The sequence below is a fragment of the Canis lupus genome, chromosome 14 (assembly GCF_011100685.1).
Source record: "Canis lupus familiaris isolate Mischka breed German Shepherd chromosome 14, alternate assembly UU_Cfam_GSD_1.0, whole genome shotgun sequence".
Taxonomy (NCBI): Eukaryota; Metazoa; Chordata; class Mammalia; order Carnivora; family Canidae; genus Canis; species Canis lupus.
In genome coordinates, this window is record NC_049235.1 from 28,801,784 (window position 1) to 28,820,176 (window position 18,393).

General features: G+C 39.8%; 2 protein-coding genes across 11 annotated transcripts in view; one reads left to right on the plus strand and one right to left on the minus strand.

The window, feature by feature from the left end:
• Positions 1 to 4,257, minus strand: part of ETV1 (ETS variant transcription factor 1) — a 95,567-nt gene extending 91,310 nt beyond the window's left edge. For 2 of the 10 annotated variants that reach the window (XM_038556972.1, XM_038556965.1), the window contains exons 1-2: positions 1,531 to 1,632; positions 964 to 1,051 (exon numbers count right to left, since the gene is read on the minus strand). In XM_038556972.1, the coding sequence (XP_038412900.1) occupies positions 964 to 1,051; positions 1,531 to 1,617 (175 nt within the window). In that variant the 5' untranslated portion in view covers positions 1,618 to 1,632. Of the gene's footprint in view, positions 1 to 963; positions 1,052 to 1,530; positions 1,633 to 1,676; positions 1,736 to 1,875; positions 2,035 to 2,142; positions 2,340 to 2,437; positions 2,712 to 3,459; positions 3,903 to 4,048 lie in introns of those variants that run through there. The other 8 variants (XM_038556968.1, XM_038556971.1, XM_038556966.1 and 5 more) reach the window with 8 other exon arrangements.
• Positions 2,589 to 3,933, plus strand: LOC119866403. The gene is made up of 3 exons (XM_038556976.1): positions 2,589 to 2,868; positions 3,125 to 3,222; positions 3,489 to 3,933. The coding sequence occupies exons 1-3, from the start codon at positions 2,604 to 2,606 to the stop codon at positions 3,825 to 3,827; spliced, it is 702 nt and encodes a 233-aa protein (XP_038412904.1). The 5' UTR covers positions 2,589 to 2,603; the 3' UTR covers positions 3,828 to 3,933.
• Positions 4,258 to 18,393: the final 14,136 nt, after the last annotated feature.

Genomic DNA, 18,393 nt, shown 5'->3' on the forward strand with positions numbered 1-18,393 from the left:
ATTCTTAAAGCACCGTATGTTTTGAGTTTCAATGGCTCAAAATTAAAAGGGACAACTTTTAAACACAAGATCTTAGAGGAAAATTTCTACATGAATAGATTTACAAAAGTAAAAGTAAGATAATTCCCTGGCACCTGTTTATTATCAAGTCCCAAACTCTGAATTCTGTCATAGTAGGAGGGAGAGGGTGTCCAACATGTATGAAGATTTGAGTTAAGTTTCAGAATTCAATATGCCTCATCAAAATGGCAAACTGAACTTTGATAATTAAATCTCAGTATATTAAGTTCATTATGAATGCTCCTGTATGGCTGGAATAATTTATAAAATATTGACCTCCTAACCAACAGTGCCTTAAAAAAAAAAAAAAAAAATCTGTAACCTAATTTCCCAAATAGGTATTATAATTATAAATTAGGCCTTAATTATGATTCAGTGAACACTCAAAGGCCTATAAACAAGATACTATGACCTCACCATGTAGTCATCAAAATTATCCATGAAAAGTTTGATAACAGTAAATGGTTTTAGTGTAAGAGGAATGGGAAATCAAACTACCATTCAGATCGTTTAACTTCTAATAGAGTAGAAATGAGAAATTAAGTAGTATACCTAGCTGCTTACTTTGTCTCACTGTGTTGGATATTTTAAAATTGTGACCTCAGTGTATGGAATTAGTTATGTGCCATATGGACAAGAGTATTTAAACACAAAAGAACGATTAAGAGAAGGATGTCACTGTTAAGTTTTTATTTCCTTCTTTCATTAGTTTGTGACAGGGCCATAAAATATCCTCCAATGCAAACTGTCACATTATGTGAATTGCTCCAAGTAAAAGTCTCAGTTAAATGCAGTAATTTGAAAGATTGTTATTTTTAAGCTAAGACTGAAGTACTCCTCTGCTTTATGAAGGTGGGGAGGATAGGTGAAGAGGGAGGAATTCAGCCCAAAATCAAACCTCACCTTCTGAATCATGAGCCAGATCTCTGTTAATGAATTTTCTTTTCCTGACATTTGTTGGTTTCTCGTTACAATTTCTCCCACGCTGATTCTACAAAGGGAAAGATAAAATCCTTTTAAAAAATGTAAACCTCAGATGTCACACACAAAAAAACACATGCAACCATAAGCCTACCGGATCCTCTCTCTAAATAGAAAAATAAAAGTCCATAGTATCAATTCCAATATTCATTTTCTGCGTTCATCTGACAGTGAGAGCTTAGGCTGAGAATTCAACAACCAGGGAGAGTTGCTTCCCAGCGCCAAGCGTAACACACTACTACTTATCAGTCATATATTCATGGCATCTCAGCATCAAAACAACATTAAGCAATCACACTTAAAGTCGTTTTTAGCTGGATCAAAGCTGGACTAAAATACAGTGAATTTTATTCTCTCTGATACCACCCCCCCAAAACAAAAAAATAAAAATAGAGTGGTGAAATTAAAAACATGAGGAAAAAAAGGAGACGACAAAAAAAGAAACAAAAACACCCCATGTAAACAAAAAGTGTCAGCATTTGTCTCAACTTCATTCTTTTCAATGTGGCAGACAAACCCAGCCAAAAACTTTGAGTGCAGCAGCTGCTGCTGCCCTGCGTCTCCTCTTCCACTCATCTTGGGCACTTTAATCAGAAAAGAAAAGGGGGGGGGGGGTCTTAAAAACAAAACTATGCCTTATCCAAATCACTGAAAGGTAAGCTCATTTTGAAGATTGGGCTTCTAGAAGCAGAGTCGCCCTACAGTGGCAACAAAGCAGATAAAGTATCTGCAATCCCAACCCCCTTACCCCCTCCCTTCTCATTCTCTCCCTCCTCCCCCCCCCCCCCGTTGGAGTCAAGTTTATAAACAGCAACTTTCGAACTGATCACTCACATTGGTGACCATGTAAGGCACTTGCTGGTCATAAAATCCATCCATTCTGCTGCTCTTCGCAAATCTCAGCTGAGTGTTTTATATTTTGAGCATTTAGCTGGAGATTTCCTCGGGATCTGGACTTCTATCAACCTAGAGGGGAACAAGATGGCTTTTAGGCTAAAAAAAAAAAAAAAAATCATGAATGAAGCTCTTGAATTTGCATAACTAATTACCCTCCGACAGTCCCATTCACAAAAATAACCCTCCCTACACCGCCTCCTTCACCTGGATCCAAAGAGAGCCAACAGAGTTCACAATTTACATATTTTCGGCAGTAGCAAAAATCCGAACCAGAGGCGATGTATTTATTTACACTCTCGATGTTTCCCTGCGCGGTCGGTGTACCCCGGGCAGCTCTGATTCGCAAACGTGTGCAAAACTAGCAATGGCGATCAACGAGACTTGCTTTGCACCTAACGGGACTAAAGAGACGGAGACACCTCTTTCATAAGGATAGTTTTTGCAACCCACAACCATGCAATTATCTGGAGAGACATAAAAAGTTGTTGGAAAGACCCACCTGAAGGCCACGCTAGGCGAACGGCTGCAAAAAATTCCCTCCAAATTTAATAAAAACATTAATTATTGCCCAGCACTTCCCCTTTGGAAGCCGAAAGCGCCTCTGACAGAGCTCAATTCGGTGGTTTTTCCTCTACTTCTCCTCCAGGGGCCTCCAATCCAAACTGATGGATCGCTGCCTCCCATTGGCTCCGCGTCTCTTTCACAAGATCAGATTTCGAGCTGTCAATCAGGCGGCTCGCGGCCCCTTCTCGAGGATCCCTCGCGCCCCTCTCCCGAGCCGATGCTCCGCGGGCGGGCGGGCGGGCGCCGGAGCCACCGCCTGCGAACGCCACCGAGGACATCAACTGCCTCCCTACGGCGCTGCGGGCTGTCCGGGCGTCCGGGACACCGAAGCCATGTGTGTCGAGTCGCTAGTGTTCCTCGCCGGTGGTGTGTTTGGTCCACTACGGGGCTAATTGCCTACATCACTTTTGCTCGGTTCGGGTGTACACTCTCAAGTGCGACCCATCGAGCCCGTGCCTCCGTCCTCCCCCGAATCCGCTCCCTCAACATCTCCAGCACCCCCACCCCCACCCCCACCCCCACCCCCTACTTTTAACCTGATGGGGAGCCCCCCTTGGCTCTGGCAGACTCGTTCCTACTAAGCTTTTGGCCCAAATTCTTTTCCCGTTTTCCCGGCATCCAGCACCACTTTTGAACCGCCAGCCGTCACGTAAAACGAGATCGTATCGCTCATGGGGCAGTAAAATAAAGAAAAAGCACCCGGGAACTGAGGGATTGCTTGTAAGGAGCGGCTGCGTTGGGAGGGAAATTTAGCAGGACCCCAGAGCAATCAATCTAGGCGAGGAAAAGTATAAAAAACAACACATGTGTCCCACGCGTGCACTGGGGCAAGGTGCTCCCAGCCCGCTGTGGAGGTGGGGAGGACCAGGGAGGGATGGGGTGGCTCGGATGTCCCGGGCACCCGCAAGTTTCCTGAGCTTTTGTTATGTACACACGGAGGCGGAGGGTGTCACTTACTGTACTTGACGCTCTCACTTCCTCTCCAGCTTTTAAACAGCCGGAGCCGGGGGCGAGCGGCCGTAGGGCTCGGGTTTCAAGGACCAGGATCTGGACGTTACCAAGTGGGGGCTGCAAGTCTGAAACCACTTGCCCTGGCGCGCCTCGGAGGCTCGGAGCGGCCAAAAGTCGCTCAGAAAGCAGCCTCGGCCCAGCAACAGTCGATGGGAGGCCGTGCGGATGGGACCAGGGACTTAGTGGTGTTGAAATTCACTTGTGATCCTGATGGCGTCCAGAGCTGGAGACCAAAGGACGTTTCCGGCAGCTGTTCCGCCCGTAGAGAAACGTGCTGCAGTTCTCAATTTCTATTGCAAAGTTTCCTGCCTTAAATGGAACGTGAGAGAGACGCATTTAAATGGGAGTGTGAGCCCACAAGACTCCATTCCGGACCCCATGGAGGGAACCTAGGAGGGTAATGTAAAAAAAAATAAAATAAAATAAAATAATTTTAAAAAGTGTTTTTTTTTCTTTCTTTCTTTCTTTCTTTTTTTAATAAGCAGCAACAGCAAAAGTATTACTGGGTAAACACCCAGTAACTGTGGACACCCACCGTGCATTCCCTGACACTAGTAAATGAGAGAGCCGGTGCACACGCGAGCACCCACAAGCATTTTGAGCGGGAACTGCACTTAAACCTCGGCCCCAGGGAAGGGTTCCCTGGCCCTCGAAGCGGAATAGTGAGGCTCTGGGGTACATTCTGAGGGTGTAGTCAGGCGGGGAGCCAAGAGCTAGGGTGCCCCGCCGCCCAGCATTCCCGGGATAAACCAGCCTCTGTAACGTGAGCAACAGTTTCCAAAGACCTTCTCGGCGGCCAGAGCCTGACGGGTATCCAGGGTAACCGGGAGGGGGCGGAGCTTCCCGCCTCAGCCAATCACGTGTCGTATGTTCCCAGCCCATTGTTGTTTATTGCTGACCCCGCAGCGCTCCGCTAGCAGATTGGCCGCTCCGGGGAAGGGGGCGGAGCTTCTCCCGCCCCTGCAGCCACCTTTCGGCTCCATTCACAAAATTCCGGCCTTTCTTGGTCACGTGGTTGGGGGCGTGGCGGGGCAGGGGAAATGACACCACAAAGGCCCAAGTTCCCCAAAGCCAAAAAAAAACTTTTTCCTACCCCGCTACCTCGTCTGTGATGCGTCCCTGAACAAATACTATCTGAGGAAAGGGAGGCTTAGGTCTGAGAACAAGAGGGGGAAAAAAAAAAAAAGTCGGAAATTCAAAGAAGGGCTCCCAGAGCGACAATCTCAGGGTGCACTGTCTACCAGAAAAGCTGCAAAAGAGGAGAGGGAGAGAGCTAAGGCGAGTGGGGAGAAAGCCCAAGGACAGACTAGTAACTCATTGCCAGCTTCAAGCCGCCGCTTTCAGAAGTGCCAACAGTTCAACTGCAGATAGATTTCAGTTTTCTCACCCAACTTTCCATTTTTACCTTTAATTTATCCCACAGTTGCTTGTGAGCTTCTTGAAGTTTCATGGAGGAACACTGCAGGGTTTTTCTGGCTGACAGTGTTAGTTTCCATTTCCCAAGTGCTCCCTGTTTTACAGGCTCCCCAAAGCACTCCCCCTCCTCCCCACCAGCGCTGGACTGGCAGACAGAAGCAGCGCCCTAATCCTCCCGATTTTACTCCGGAGTGAGGGGGGATCTGTATTTCCGCCTTTGGATTCTCCAAACGCACTCGGCTCTGAACTATTTGATCTTAACAGTAATTGAAAATGATGGTATGAGAATAAGCAGACAGTCAGTCTCACTACAGCTCAGTTTTGTTGAGACAGCACAATGTTTTTCTGAAATAAATGGACCCTTCTAAGCAAGTGAACTATTGGACCATGCTCCTCTCTCTCACTTTCTCTTCTAGCCTTTCTCTTTCCTTCTGTGCTGTGATACCTAGTGAAACACTAGAGCTTTTCGTTGGGCTCCTGTTTATTTTCTATGCTTGGCCCTGGCGGTGGGGAACCACCAATAGACCTAGTTGCTGAGGACACTGCAAGGACTGAAAATTCGTTTTTCAGAAAAAAGTGCCATTGTGGGAAATGTCCACAGAGGCAGCTGTTCTATCCACAGAGAGGAACGTCAAAAGTTGCACAGAATTTCCACTACTTTTGAAAGTGAGTCTTTAAAAAAAAAAAAAAAAAAATCAGCTTAGCAAATGCCAGTCCTTGAATGGAAAATTTCATTTTGGCAGGATTTCAGGCAAAGAATGGCAGAACAGAGGCCAAGAGGCTTTGACATTTATTTACTTGTATTTTGAAATCCCATCTGGGTTTTGAAATAGGAGCTCTTGAGAGAAAGCACCCCCCCCCCTTCAAAAAAAAAAATCCATTTCCGAGTTTGGAAAGTTTTTAACTTTCATATAAGCTACTTAAATCCTTATAGTTCCTTTGCTGATATTTAATAAAATAATATTCATTAGGGCTTTTCTGCAGTTTCTTATTATACCATTATACTGAAAATGCATGATGTTAAATAGAGTGAGTTTCTAAAAGCAGCAAAAAAAAAAAAAGAGAGAGAAATGATACTGCCCGTTTTAAATGATTAATATGATTAAAACGAAATAAAGTTTGTTCAAATTGGGTTGATTATTAACTAAGATAGTACCTTTTATAATTTGCTTCTTAAAAATATTGTATAAAGCAAATTGTTAATGGCCTAATTTGCACAGAGCTACATCAAATAGGTAAGGAAAAAATTGACTATTAAGTAGCCAAATGTGCAAAGGAAATAAACAAATGACTATAATTCCAAAAGAAAACTTAAAGACCTGCCAAAATGGTGAAAAATAATTAGTGGCTTAGTAGATTCCCTGTGAGAAGAAAAAGCAGGGATTTAATGGAAGGGTGGAGCCTAGGAAGAAGGGAAGGGTATCAAAGAAATTGACATTGTGTACAATGTCTTGGCTCCCACTTTCAAACCTGCCATTGTCAGCTTGAGGATATCTGCAAACTACCCAAGAAGAGGAATTGCAAACATGTGATTATAAAATTCTTAACTGCACCAGAAGTCACAACATTATACATTTAAAAAATAAAGAGCATTAAAAAAAATTTTAATACCTGGAGATGTCAGTGTTGGGATAAGGACACTCATATATATTGCTGGTCAGACTGTGACTTTATGCAACATTTTTAAAGTAATTTTACAGTATCTACTGGATCCTAAAATTTACAATATTTTTTAGATCCTAAAATTAGACCCTATAATCTGATTTGGGATCTACCCTATAAAAATAAAAGCAGTGTGCAAAAGAGCATTTATTGAAGTATTATTTATGAAGGAAAAAATTTAGAAGCAATTTTAATAGCTATCAATAAGGGAATGGTTTTTGTTTTTTAAGTTTTTATTTTTGCTCTCAATAGTTAATATACAGTGTTATATTAGTTTCACGTGTACAATATGGTGAATCAACACTTCCATCCAACAACCACTGTTCATCACAAGTGCACTTTTTAATTCCCATTACCTATTTAACTCATCCCTCCCCCCAACCCTCCCCTCTGGTAATAATCAGTTTGTTCTCTATAATTAAGAGTCTTTTCTTCTATTTCTGTCTCTCTTTCTTATTTCTCTTTGTTTGGTTTCTTAAATTCCACATGAGTGAAATCAAATGATGTTTGCCTTTCTCTGACTTATTTTGCTTAGCGTTATACTCTCTAGCTCTATCCATGTCATTGCAAATGGCAAGATTTCATTCTTTTTTATTGCTAAGTAATATTCCATTGTATAAAAAGCTTCTCCACAATGAAGGAAACAATCAACAAAACTAAAATGCAGCCTATGGAATGGGAGAAGATATTTGCAAATGACATTTCCAATAAAGGGTTAGTCCAAAATATATAAAGAACTTATAAAACTCAATACCCAGGCATCCCTGGGTGGCTCAGCTGTTTATCGCTGCCTTTGGCCCAGGGCGTGAACCTGGAGTCCCAGGATCGAGTCCCACATCGGGCTCCCCTCATGGAGCCTGCTTCTCCCTCTGCCTGTGTCTCTGCCTCTCTCTCTCTCTCTGTCTCTCATGAATAAATAAATAAAATCTTAAAAAAAAAAAAACTCAATACCCAGAAAAAATCTAATTAAAAATGGCCAGAAGACATGAACAGACATTTCTCCAAAGAAGATATCAGATGGCCAACAGATACATGAAAAGATGCTCATTATCACTAACCATCAGGGAAATGCAAATCAAAACCACAATGAGATATCACCTTTTACCTGTCAGAATGGCTAAAATCAACAACACAAGAAACAACAAGTATTGGGAAAGATTTGGAGAAAAAGAAGCCCTGGTGCACTGTTGGTGGGACATAAGCTGATATATCACTGTGGAAAACAGTATGGAGTTTCCTCAAAAAGTTAAAAAGTGAATTACCTTATGATCCAGAAAAGAATCAAAGAATACAAGAATTCAAAGGGATAAATGCACCCCTATGTTTATAGCAACATTATTTACAGGAGCCAAAATATGGAAGTAGCCTAAGTGTCCATCAATTGATTGATGCATGGATAAAGATCCTGGTATAAACAAGGAAATGGTTTTAGCAAAGTATGATAGTTTCATGCTTTAGAATTCAATTCTGGTTGTGCAGCTGTTAAAAAGTATGCAATGTCCTTGGTTCTCAAACTTGAGATTACATAAGAAACTCCTTGTTAAAAATTCAGATTCCTGGGTAGATCCATAAACTTTCTAAATCAGTAGGCTTGAGCTGGGCCCAGCAAGTACATCACATGCAAATTCTGTTGCAGGGGATTTTGTTGAAAGGGGTTTCAGAATCTTTCTTGAGAAATCCTGGGTTGGACTTTTACTAAAGCCCGAAGGCCTGTTATAGCGCTGCCTTCAGCCCAAGGCAAGATCCTGGAGACGGGGGATCAAGACCCACGTCGGGCTTCCTGCCTGGAGCCTGCTTCTCCCTCTGCCTGTGTCTCTGCCTCTCTGTGTCTCTCATGGGTAAATAAATAAAATCTTAAAAAAAAAAAAAAAAAAGTTGGCTCTAGAAAAAATATTGAAGATGTAAAATTTGGTATTTAAAAAAAATAGGCTAAATAAAAATAGACTAAATCCCTTCATGGCAACCATTAGCTGGAGCTAAACATTGCTATTCTTAAGGAGTAGAGGGTAAAGAGGCATGGGCTCTCAATTTTGCTATGGTTCACATTCTTCTCCAATCCCTATTTTTTTGTTTATGTTACCCATCTGACCCCTGTAAGCATTTGTATGTGCCAACCCATTATCATGTCAAGTGAAAAAATCTGGAGACAGAATATAGAGAATAATATAGAGAGAATTTATAGAGAATATTATATTCTGCTTTTGTTCAAAATAGAAAACAATGCACATAAAAGTGTACCTATATAGACATACACAAATATATATACACATATATATAAGGTGTTTCTCAACATTGTTTCATTATTTCCCCCTAAGGAACCTTTTCAGATATTTTTTATTCCTAACTGCCCTTCTCCCTTTAAATTTTAAAATCACAGATATACTGTAGGTTTGTTCATGTGCTGTATTCTTTGGAGAGTCACAAACTATTGTAATACCTAACATCCATTACTCCAAGATTCAATTTTCAACATGTGGGGGCAATATCATCCCCACTGAAACTGTATAATATAAATATATACTTCTTTTTTCTTTTTGTGAATACTATATTTACCTAAACTTGTTGATTTATCATCGAAAAGAAGGATATACCCATCTTTTATTTTTAGTCACATGTACCTTTAGTAGATCTGATTAATGTGAAGTAAAAGATAACTAAACTTTTCTCCTAGAACTCAGAATGGCTGGTTACAATACGCATGTATTATAGTCATTTTTTTAATCCATTGAAAGAATTAATGAATTAGTAGTTTAAATTAGAATTAGTTTTCTAAGAACCAAAAAAGTCTCCATTTCAAAAATAGCAATATATGTAGGTGGTCAGAGATCATAATTTCTAAGTGATACATAATTGGGAATAACTAATAAGCAAAGAACCAAATACAAATCCTTTACTTTCCTTTAGAAAGAGGAAAACTTGCATTTCTTTTACACCTGAAGGCATGTCACGGATAACTTTAAAATAAACAGCAAAAATAATAAAATAAAATAAATAAAATAAAATACAGCAACAAAGTTCACCAATCTCTACTCTTATAGTTCTTTTCTTTTTTTTTTAATTTTTATTTATGATAGTCACAGAGAGAGAGAGAGAGAGAGAGAGAAGCAGAGACATAGGCAGAGGGAGAAGCAGGCTCCATGCACCAGGAGCCCAACGTGGGGTCTCCAGGATCACGCCCTGAGCCAAAGGCACGCGCTAAACCGCTGCGCCACCCAGGGATCTCTCTTATAGTTCTTTTCTGGACCATAGCAAGAAAATCAGGTGTGGTTGCTACACTTTCCTCAAATGTAAAAAGGGGTTAACTAACTAAGGCAAAAAGGGTTCTGAAGGTCCATTTTAGAAATGGAATTTTAGGGATGCCTGGGTGAGCACCTATTTCAGTTCCGGGTATGATCCTTGAGTCCCAGGATCAAGTCCCAGGATCAGGTCCCAGGATCAAGTCCCTGCACAGAGCCTGCTTCTCCCTCTGCCTATGTCTCTGCCTCTCTCTCGGTATCTCTTATGAATAAATAAATAAAATCTTAAAAAAAAAAAAGAAAAAGAAAAAAGAAAAGAAACGGAATTTTATTCTCCTGAGACACAACTTGATTTAGAACAATCTAAATCACTAACAAGTTAACCTTTTTTGTGTATTAGACATTGAGAGGAATAATATTTCCAGGCTGGCTTCCCCAAATCCCTCCTCTAGAATGTCTTCCTGGAAAGAGTTTATTTTACCCAGTTATGATCCCCAAAGTAGAATTAGGAGAATTCCTCCTTGTGGGCTTTCAAAGCTGACATTTTTCCATAGCTCTAAAATTATGTGTAAAGGTTTCTTACTGTCCTTCATTTGATAAACTTCTTAGGATCTTGATTACAATTGTGTTCTTAGTCATTGGCATAGAGAAGGTGTTTAATGCTTGTTGCAGGATGAATGAATCAGTAAATGGATACCATGCTGCTGAACTGCCTTGCTCTACAAATATAAACAGATTATAAATATTTAAGCAATGTTATGAGCAATGACTTTCTGAAAGTAAATAAAAATTCACTGGACAATTGAAGAGGGCTTCAATTCAAAAGCTGAATTCAACGATATATTTCTCATATTTGTAGGTTTTCTCATCTTTTTTTTTTTTTTTTTTTTTTTAGATTTTATTTATTTATTCATGAGAGACAGAGAGAGAGGGGGTGGGGAGCAGAGAGAGAAGCAGGCTCCATGCAGGGAGCCGGACGAGGGACTGGATCCTGGGTCTCCAGGATCAGGCCCTGGGCTGAAGGCAGTGCTAAACCCCTGAGCCACCTGGACTGCCCAAGTTTTCTCATCTTAAAAAAAAATTCTTTGTGACTTCTAAGGCTGCAACGTAAAGTATCCGAAATACATAATTCAGAATCATAGCTTATATGAATGTGACCTTTTTTTAAAAAATTATTAAATGAAAGGTTTGTACTTGATGCCCTTAGATCCCTTATGAAAGCAATCTCGATTTTCTTATTTTTAATCAGTAACTGTGTTGAACTCAACCCCAGGCAGGAGAGAAAATGAACAGTATAGTAGAAAGAAGATTTGGTATCAGAGAGTCATGGATTTGAATACTGGCTCCAACACAAGCCAAATCACTTTATCTCTCTAAGTCTCAGCTTCCACATCTATATAATGGATATAAAATCTATTTTTCTAAATTGCTGTGGGGAAGAAATGGGCTAATGTATTTAAGCTGCAGAATTGTTACTCTATAAAAGCCACCTTTCTCATCTGTTGGAACTTTTCTATTGTGTAGGACGATAGATCTCAACTCTCAGTCCTCATTGTTGTCGTAGTTCTATCCCTCCAACCTTTTGGATGACTTTTAGAAATGTCCTTGACACCTGGGAACACCAGCCTGGCTTCCAACCCATGTTTAAAACAATTTTCTACCTTCCCATCTACGCGGAGGCCAATTTCTGGTCTCCAATACTTATCCTGCTCAGCGGGGGAACTGACACATCAGAATCCTCTCCCTGTCCTCTGGTGGTTGGCTGACTTGATGGTGACACAATGGACCAGGGATCTTGTCTTTAAGGTCTCATTACTGAGTTCAAAAAGTCTAGCAAAGTAGTTGAAGGAGAGAGAAAATGTTGCTTGATGAGAACGCACAACACAAGAATTCATCTCAAGAAATTAAAAAAGAACAGTTGTCCAAAACAGAGCAGTTCCTGAAAAGGGGGGCAAAAAATGGCCTTATGTCCATAACTTCCTTAAAACCTAGAAAGTCTTCCTTGAATGGGGGTCACCAAAGATACTTAAGTCAGCTTCTTGGTATTTGAAGAACAATGTGTCTTTGAACTCTGTAATAGTGATTTCACTTCTTTGTGATCTTCCTGAATTCCCTTTTATATTTAAAATGTTCCTTTTGTCCTGAATTCCTTCTCAAGTTTAAAAATAGCCTTTGACTACAGGCATTTCATGTAAGCACATCAAAGAAAGCTACAAATCTTCTTTGTATCTGTATGACACACTCTAAATAAAACTCAGGTTTTTATTCTTGGTTCACTTTTATATTCCAAACTGAAGTTACTCCCTGTTTCTCTTCTGTCAAATATTATCAATGCTTATTGGCTTATCAAATATATTTTGGGACAACATAGTCCACCCAGAAAATAAGTTATTTATGAATGAAAGCCTTACCTTTGTTAGGAAAGATGGGTACTTTGAGTCAGTAAAGTAAGTAAAGATGGGTACTTTGAGTCAGTAAACTTTGAGTCAGTAAAGAAAGGCATTATGAGAAAGGCATTCAGGAAGCAGAACCCCATTGCTTCAGGTATGCGTATGGATGAGACCTAAAAATAATTTTCCCATTTAGAGTTAAAACAGATATTTTTTCCTATACATATATACATTCTTACACCCCCTCCTACTCAGAATTCTTAAAATAAAAAGTGTTATCAATTAAAATAGAGGAAAAGGCCATGACATTCATTATAAATAGCTCTTGTTATTGTTATTTGACTCACTTGTGACGTAATTGGAAATACCAGTGCTTGGATTCTGGATAATTTAGTCTTACAGCAGGAAGAAGCATCCATAGCTCACCTAGTTTGTTATCAGTGCCATCCATAACTGGTCTTATCCTCCAACACACCAGCCATACTTATTAAGAATTTGTTAGTTCTTACTTAAGCCTTTGATAGCTAATATAATTGTCAAAAATGCTCCACACCATTGATTCTCAAACTAATTGCATTAAACCCTGCAGTGACCCTCATCAGTCGTCTGCAGTGAGTATCAAATGACCCCCAAATTTAGCAGCTTAAATCAAACTACAATTATTCTCTCCCAGTATCTATCAGTCAAGAATCTAGAAGTAACTCATTGAGTGTTTCTGGCTCAAGGTTGCTTTTGAGATTGTAGTCAAGCTGTGGGCTAGGGCTGCAGTCATCTGGAGGGAAATCTGCTTCTAAGCTTGCTCATGTGGTGGTTGGCAGTCTCAGTTCCTTATGACTACTGGCTCTACAGCTCAGGTTTTCACCATGTGGGTTTCTCCATAGGGCTGCTGCTGACATGACTTCCCAAGTGCAAATAGTCCAAAAGAGAGAAAGCTCAAGATGGAGGCCGCAATCTTTTATAACCTAATCTTGGAAGTGACAACCCATCAGCTCTGCCGTAAGCTATTGGCTACATAAACCAATACAACGTGAGGGAGGGATGGCACCGAGCTGTGAATATCAGGAGGCTGTGATCATTTGGGGATCATTTAGAGGCTGACTATAAGAATTATTATTTTTTTAAGATTTTATTTATTTATTAGAGACAGCACGAGTGGGGAGGGGGTGAGAGGAGAGGGAGGAGCAGACTCCCCACTAAGCAGGGACCTTGCCATGGGGCTTGATCCCTGGACCCTGAGATCATGATCTATCACAAAGTGAACAGATTTATCTGCCATTCTAATATATGCAAAAAGGCCTCCATAATTAGACCTAAGGCTCTAGGGCAACAGCGATTTGATCTTATTCATGGTTATATTTCTACACATAATTGATTGATGACTTGAAAGATTTAGTAAACACATACTATTCTTAAAGCTGCTAAAACAATGTTCTTGGCTAAACATTTATATCCCCCTCAAAATGTGTATGTTGGAGCCCTAATTGGCACGTGATAGCATTGGGAGATGAGGCCTTTGGGAGGTAATGAGTTAGATTAGGTCATGAGAGTGAGGCCCTCAAAACAGATTAGGCAGCTTTAAGAGAAAGAAAGAGAAAGGGATCTCTTTCCTATCACCCCTCTTCTCCACCTTCCCTCCCACAGACCCCTCACCTTTCTACCTTCTCTCCTCTCCCCTCCCCTCCCCCCTTTTCCTTCTCTCTCTCTCTCTCTCTCCCTCTCCCCACAATTAAGCCATGTGAACACACAGAGAACAGCCAAACCAGGAAGAGAGATCACCAGAACATGACCATGTTGGCACCATGATAGTGAATTTCCAGTATTAAGAACTGTGAGAAAATAAATTTTAGTCATTTAAGGCACCTATTCTGTAGCGTTTTGTAATAACACCCTGCGCTGCGCTGACTAGGACACAAAGGAAATCCAGAACTTCAAATGACAATACCATTTAGGGATTTAACATTTTAGGGTTGAGATATGTCTGGTAATAACTGAACTAAATCCCTCATGCTGAATTTAAATTTATTTCCTCCTATTAAATTCTCTACTCAGCATTCATTACCACAGCATACCAGGCATTGAATTATAGCAGAAATACACAGGTAATATTGCACCCCCAATCAAATGGAAAGCATAAACTAATGTAGAGATACAATAACAGCAAAACAGGGCCTTTGGAGGGGCCTTTCATGATATCCCCCCATGTTTCTCCTAACTTACTCTCCTCTAGCATGTTAAGCTGTTTTATTTTCATCACAGGATTTAGCTTGTAAAAATTTTCCTACTTGGGTACGTATGTACCCCTAGTTTTTCTTTGCTTCCCTACACCTCTTCTCTCCCCTTCTGCCGACTACAGATATAAGCTCTGGAAAGTGGGGTGGCTCCCAGTGGTCTTGACTGTTATTTTATTTACAGATCTACCTAGAAAGGGACTTGGCTTAAACTAAGCATGTACCACATACATGTTGAATAAATGCAGTTAACTAGAGGTATGTTCAAGGTGACAAGGAATCTTTTACTCTCTTCTATAAATCTTGTCTCAGAATGTCCATGACAGGGCCTTGAATTCTACATTTTTCATTTATGCTTTCACTTAAAGTCTTGCCTTTCAGTGTTTTGATCACAGACTTCTTTTGCCACTGAGTCCCCTTCTGCTAGCTTTTTCAGTTGTGAGGCCACACAGCATGAGCCCAATATTCTTGCTTCTGTGCAGTGATTCTGCTTTTATCATTTACATTACCTAATTTAGTTTGGAACTAAGTGATGTCAATGGGAGTTTTGCATGAATAAGGACAGCAAATGAATCTGTTCCAATTAAATGGAAATTAAAGAGACATTTTCGAGGACATTTATTCTAAAAATTTATCTGCTTTGCAATTAGTCTCATGTAAAATTATTTTTTTCGGTAGTCATGGAAATCACAGGTAGCCCACTAACCCAAGATGAGTAAATTAGATGAGTTCCTCAGAATTTATAAAAACTTGGATGGAAAAGTTTTTTTTTTTTTTTTTAATTAGAATTTTTTGTTGCTAATTTTTAACTGTTCATTTTTGAAATGTAGCAGGGTAAGGGATGGTTGGGAAGAAGCACTGAGTTCTGCTCTGGGCACTGGGCACTTTATATACTGCTTGATTTTCTCACTGGATCTTGAGAACAATACTGCCACAGCAACATTAGTGCCCCAGTTTATAGCCGAGAAACCAATACTCAAAAAAGTGAAAGGCATCACCTACAGCCACAGAGCCCACAAGTGGAGAAACAGGGCTATAAACCCCAGTTCATTGGACTCGCATTCACCTCAAGACCATGAATGAATGATCTCTGAATAATTGTTCATTCCTGATTTCAAGCACTTTCTAATGTGTCCTCTTGACCACTATGATTACACAATAAAGGTAAAACCAAAGTTTGCCCTGAGGGAAGGATATTATCTTGGAATACAAATAGCTGCTATCTGGGGCGGGAGGGGTGAAGCTGCTGGGGAAAGTTTGTGAAATGCTGAGCTGAATTCAATTAAGTCAATTTAAAATAAAACAAAACAAATAAACCTTTGGCACTTATCAGAGCTTTAAGATGCTAATGTTCCCAATGAAGTAAATCTCAATGGAGGTGGTTTAGTGTTGAGACAGAATAAACTTAACAAAAGTTTTTGAACATCTAATATTTTCCTCTGGCAGAACATTGTATAGGGCTAATGCTCCATGGATTAGAGTGTGTGAAATGCTCATGTAAATTATCCGAGCAAAAAACAAAGTAGCAAAGCAACATTTGAAGGAGTCAACCAGGAGGGTTACTAATTCTACTGACATTCTTTCCTAAAAAAAGGTTATAATAAGAATATGAGAAAATTGATTGGTATTGATGAACTGATTCCCTCCACCCACACTCCTGCCCTGTGCTTCTTTTCCCATCTCCATTTTTGTTTTATTCTTCCTTAGTGACCTCTTTCAAGTCTCCCAGGCATCTATTGCCTTAATGAGCTCATCACTCAGAAAAAGGAGAAATCGTTCCTCACCTAGAATACCAGAGCATCCTTTACGAAGAGTTGAAGGTTCTTGAGTAGTTCATCAGTTTGGTCTGATTGGGGATTGGTAAAATTAAAAAAAAAAACTATATAAGGGTTAACATAAAGTTAACAGTCTTTATTTCACCAAATAAGAAAACAAGTATAACAGAAAAGGCAGGGGTGGGGGCAGGTGGATATCAGCGAAGAGGGAAAATACTTACCTTTGACTGTTAAATTCTCCATAAAGGAAGAATACATTTTAACAAAACACTTAAAAAGTACAAAGAGCATATACTTGAAAACATTCAATAAATTAACTACTACTATCTCTCACACCACCTATGTATCATATATATACATGTTTGTGTGTAGGGTGCCTTTGTCTATTCAAGCTGCTGTAACATACACTGGCTGACTTAAAAACATTAAGAATGTATTTCCCATCGTTCTGGGGGCTCCAAGTCCAAGATCAAGGGACCAACATGGCCATATTCCAGGGAGAGCCCTCTTCTGGATCACACACTCCCTACTTGTATTCGCACACAGCAGAGGGCGGAGACAGCATTCTTGCAACTTTTATAAGGATGTTAATCCTATTCATGAGGGCTTTACCCTCATGACTTCATCTAATTCTATTTATTTCCCAAAGGCCTGACCTCCTAATACCATCATATTGGTGGATAAAGTTTCAACATATGAATTTGAGGAGGACTAAATATGCAGTCCATAATAACTTGTGAAAAAATTTTACTCTATAGGCACTTGACTGTGAGCCAGAAGTAGGGGACTATTATCCCTACCTGAATCCCCAAACCAAAGCATGGGCTCTCAACCTCTTATTTGAAACCCTCATTATTTTTCAGAGCATAGAAAAGAAATATGCACTTCAGTACACTGCATGTTATATAACACTTCACAGGTAGAGAACTCTGGGATGTAATACAGCACTATTTCTCTAATAAAGCATGAATATTCGCAGAAATAATCAAGTGAATGTAGATTGTAACAAGGCTTGACGTCAGAACAGATCAGGATGCAACATTTCAACTACCTTTTAACTTTCAGAGTATTTTCAGACCTTTATCATCAATCCTCGACCCCCACCCCCAAATATGGCTTTCCACTGAACTAATGAAGCTCAGTGAAATAACGTACTTGATTTCAGTCTTCTGTTTTGTGAAATTGACCTCAGTTACATTTTATCGTCTACAAGCACTTTCTCTTCTGATTCTGAGTATGGGGTTTAGAAGTAATGAATGAAATCTACAGAGAAAGGAAGATTCATATTTCTTGAACCTTTTTGGTTGGGAAGAGTTGATGGAATGCTATTAGCTGGGAAATAGGAAGAGGGCTAAGTAATAAGTAGGTAACTATGAAAGAAAAGTATTCCCACAACTAAACTGAAGAATAGGTGCCTGTGAACTTTATTAATAAGAGGGAACAAAAAAAAAAAAAAAAAAAAAAAAAGAGGGAACATAGCACAGCATTTAAGAACATGGCTGTAGTTTGACATGTGGGGGCCACAAATGCATTTGCTTTCGTGGGCTGCTTTCATTGAAAAAAAGAAAAAATTTAAAAATATGTATATATAATTTTGTTATTGTATTTTAAGTCTGTGTTGGCATAAGGAATCATTACTAGACATCCAATGTTATTATATTCATAATATTTATTATATAATCAATGTTATTATATCAATTTTTTACTTCTGATTTTAGAAGAAATTAAACTTGAAACATTTTTTTGCCCCCCCCCCCAAAAAAAAAATAAGGTAGGGCCTTAGCACTGCCTAACGGAGAAGTCGGCCCCTGTTAAGAACACAGATTCTGGAGCCAGACTGCCTTGGTGCCAATCATAGCTTCTCTGCTTAGCAGATGTGTGACCTGAGGTAAGTTACTTTACTTCTCTGCACCTTCGTTTATTCTGCAAAGTAGGGAAAATACAATACCTACATCACAGTGTTGATAAAAGGATAAAAGGAATTACCTTTTGTCAAGCAGTTAGATCAATGCTTGTCACATTCACTTTCTCTAAGATTATACACATTTATTTGATTATTAAAAAAAAATTTGCTATCACAACTGAAATTTTTCTGAATGGAAACAAGCTGCTTCTTGCCTAGGAAGACAAATAATAATAATAAAAAAGATATGTTGGATACAGCTGAGCAAAG

Excerpts from the sequence above, each read along its gene's own strand:
- LOC119866403 (XM_038556976.1), top strand. The coding sequence starts at position 2,604 with ATGGATCGCTGCCTCCCATTGGCTCCGCGTCTCTTTCACAAGATCAGA. Across the intron at positions 2,869-3,124 it reads GCTAGTGTTCCTCGCCGGTG|CACCACTTTTGAACCGCCAG; the intron begins GTGTGTTTGGTC and ends CCCGGCATCCAG. Across the intron at positions 3,223-3,488 it reads CGGGAACTGAGGGATTGCTT|CTTTTAAACAGCCGGAGCCG; the intron begins GTAAGGAGCGGC and ends CTTCCTCTCCAG.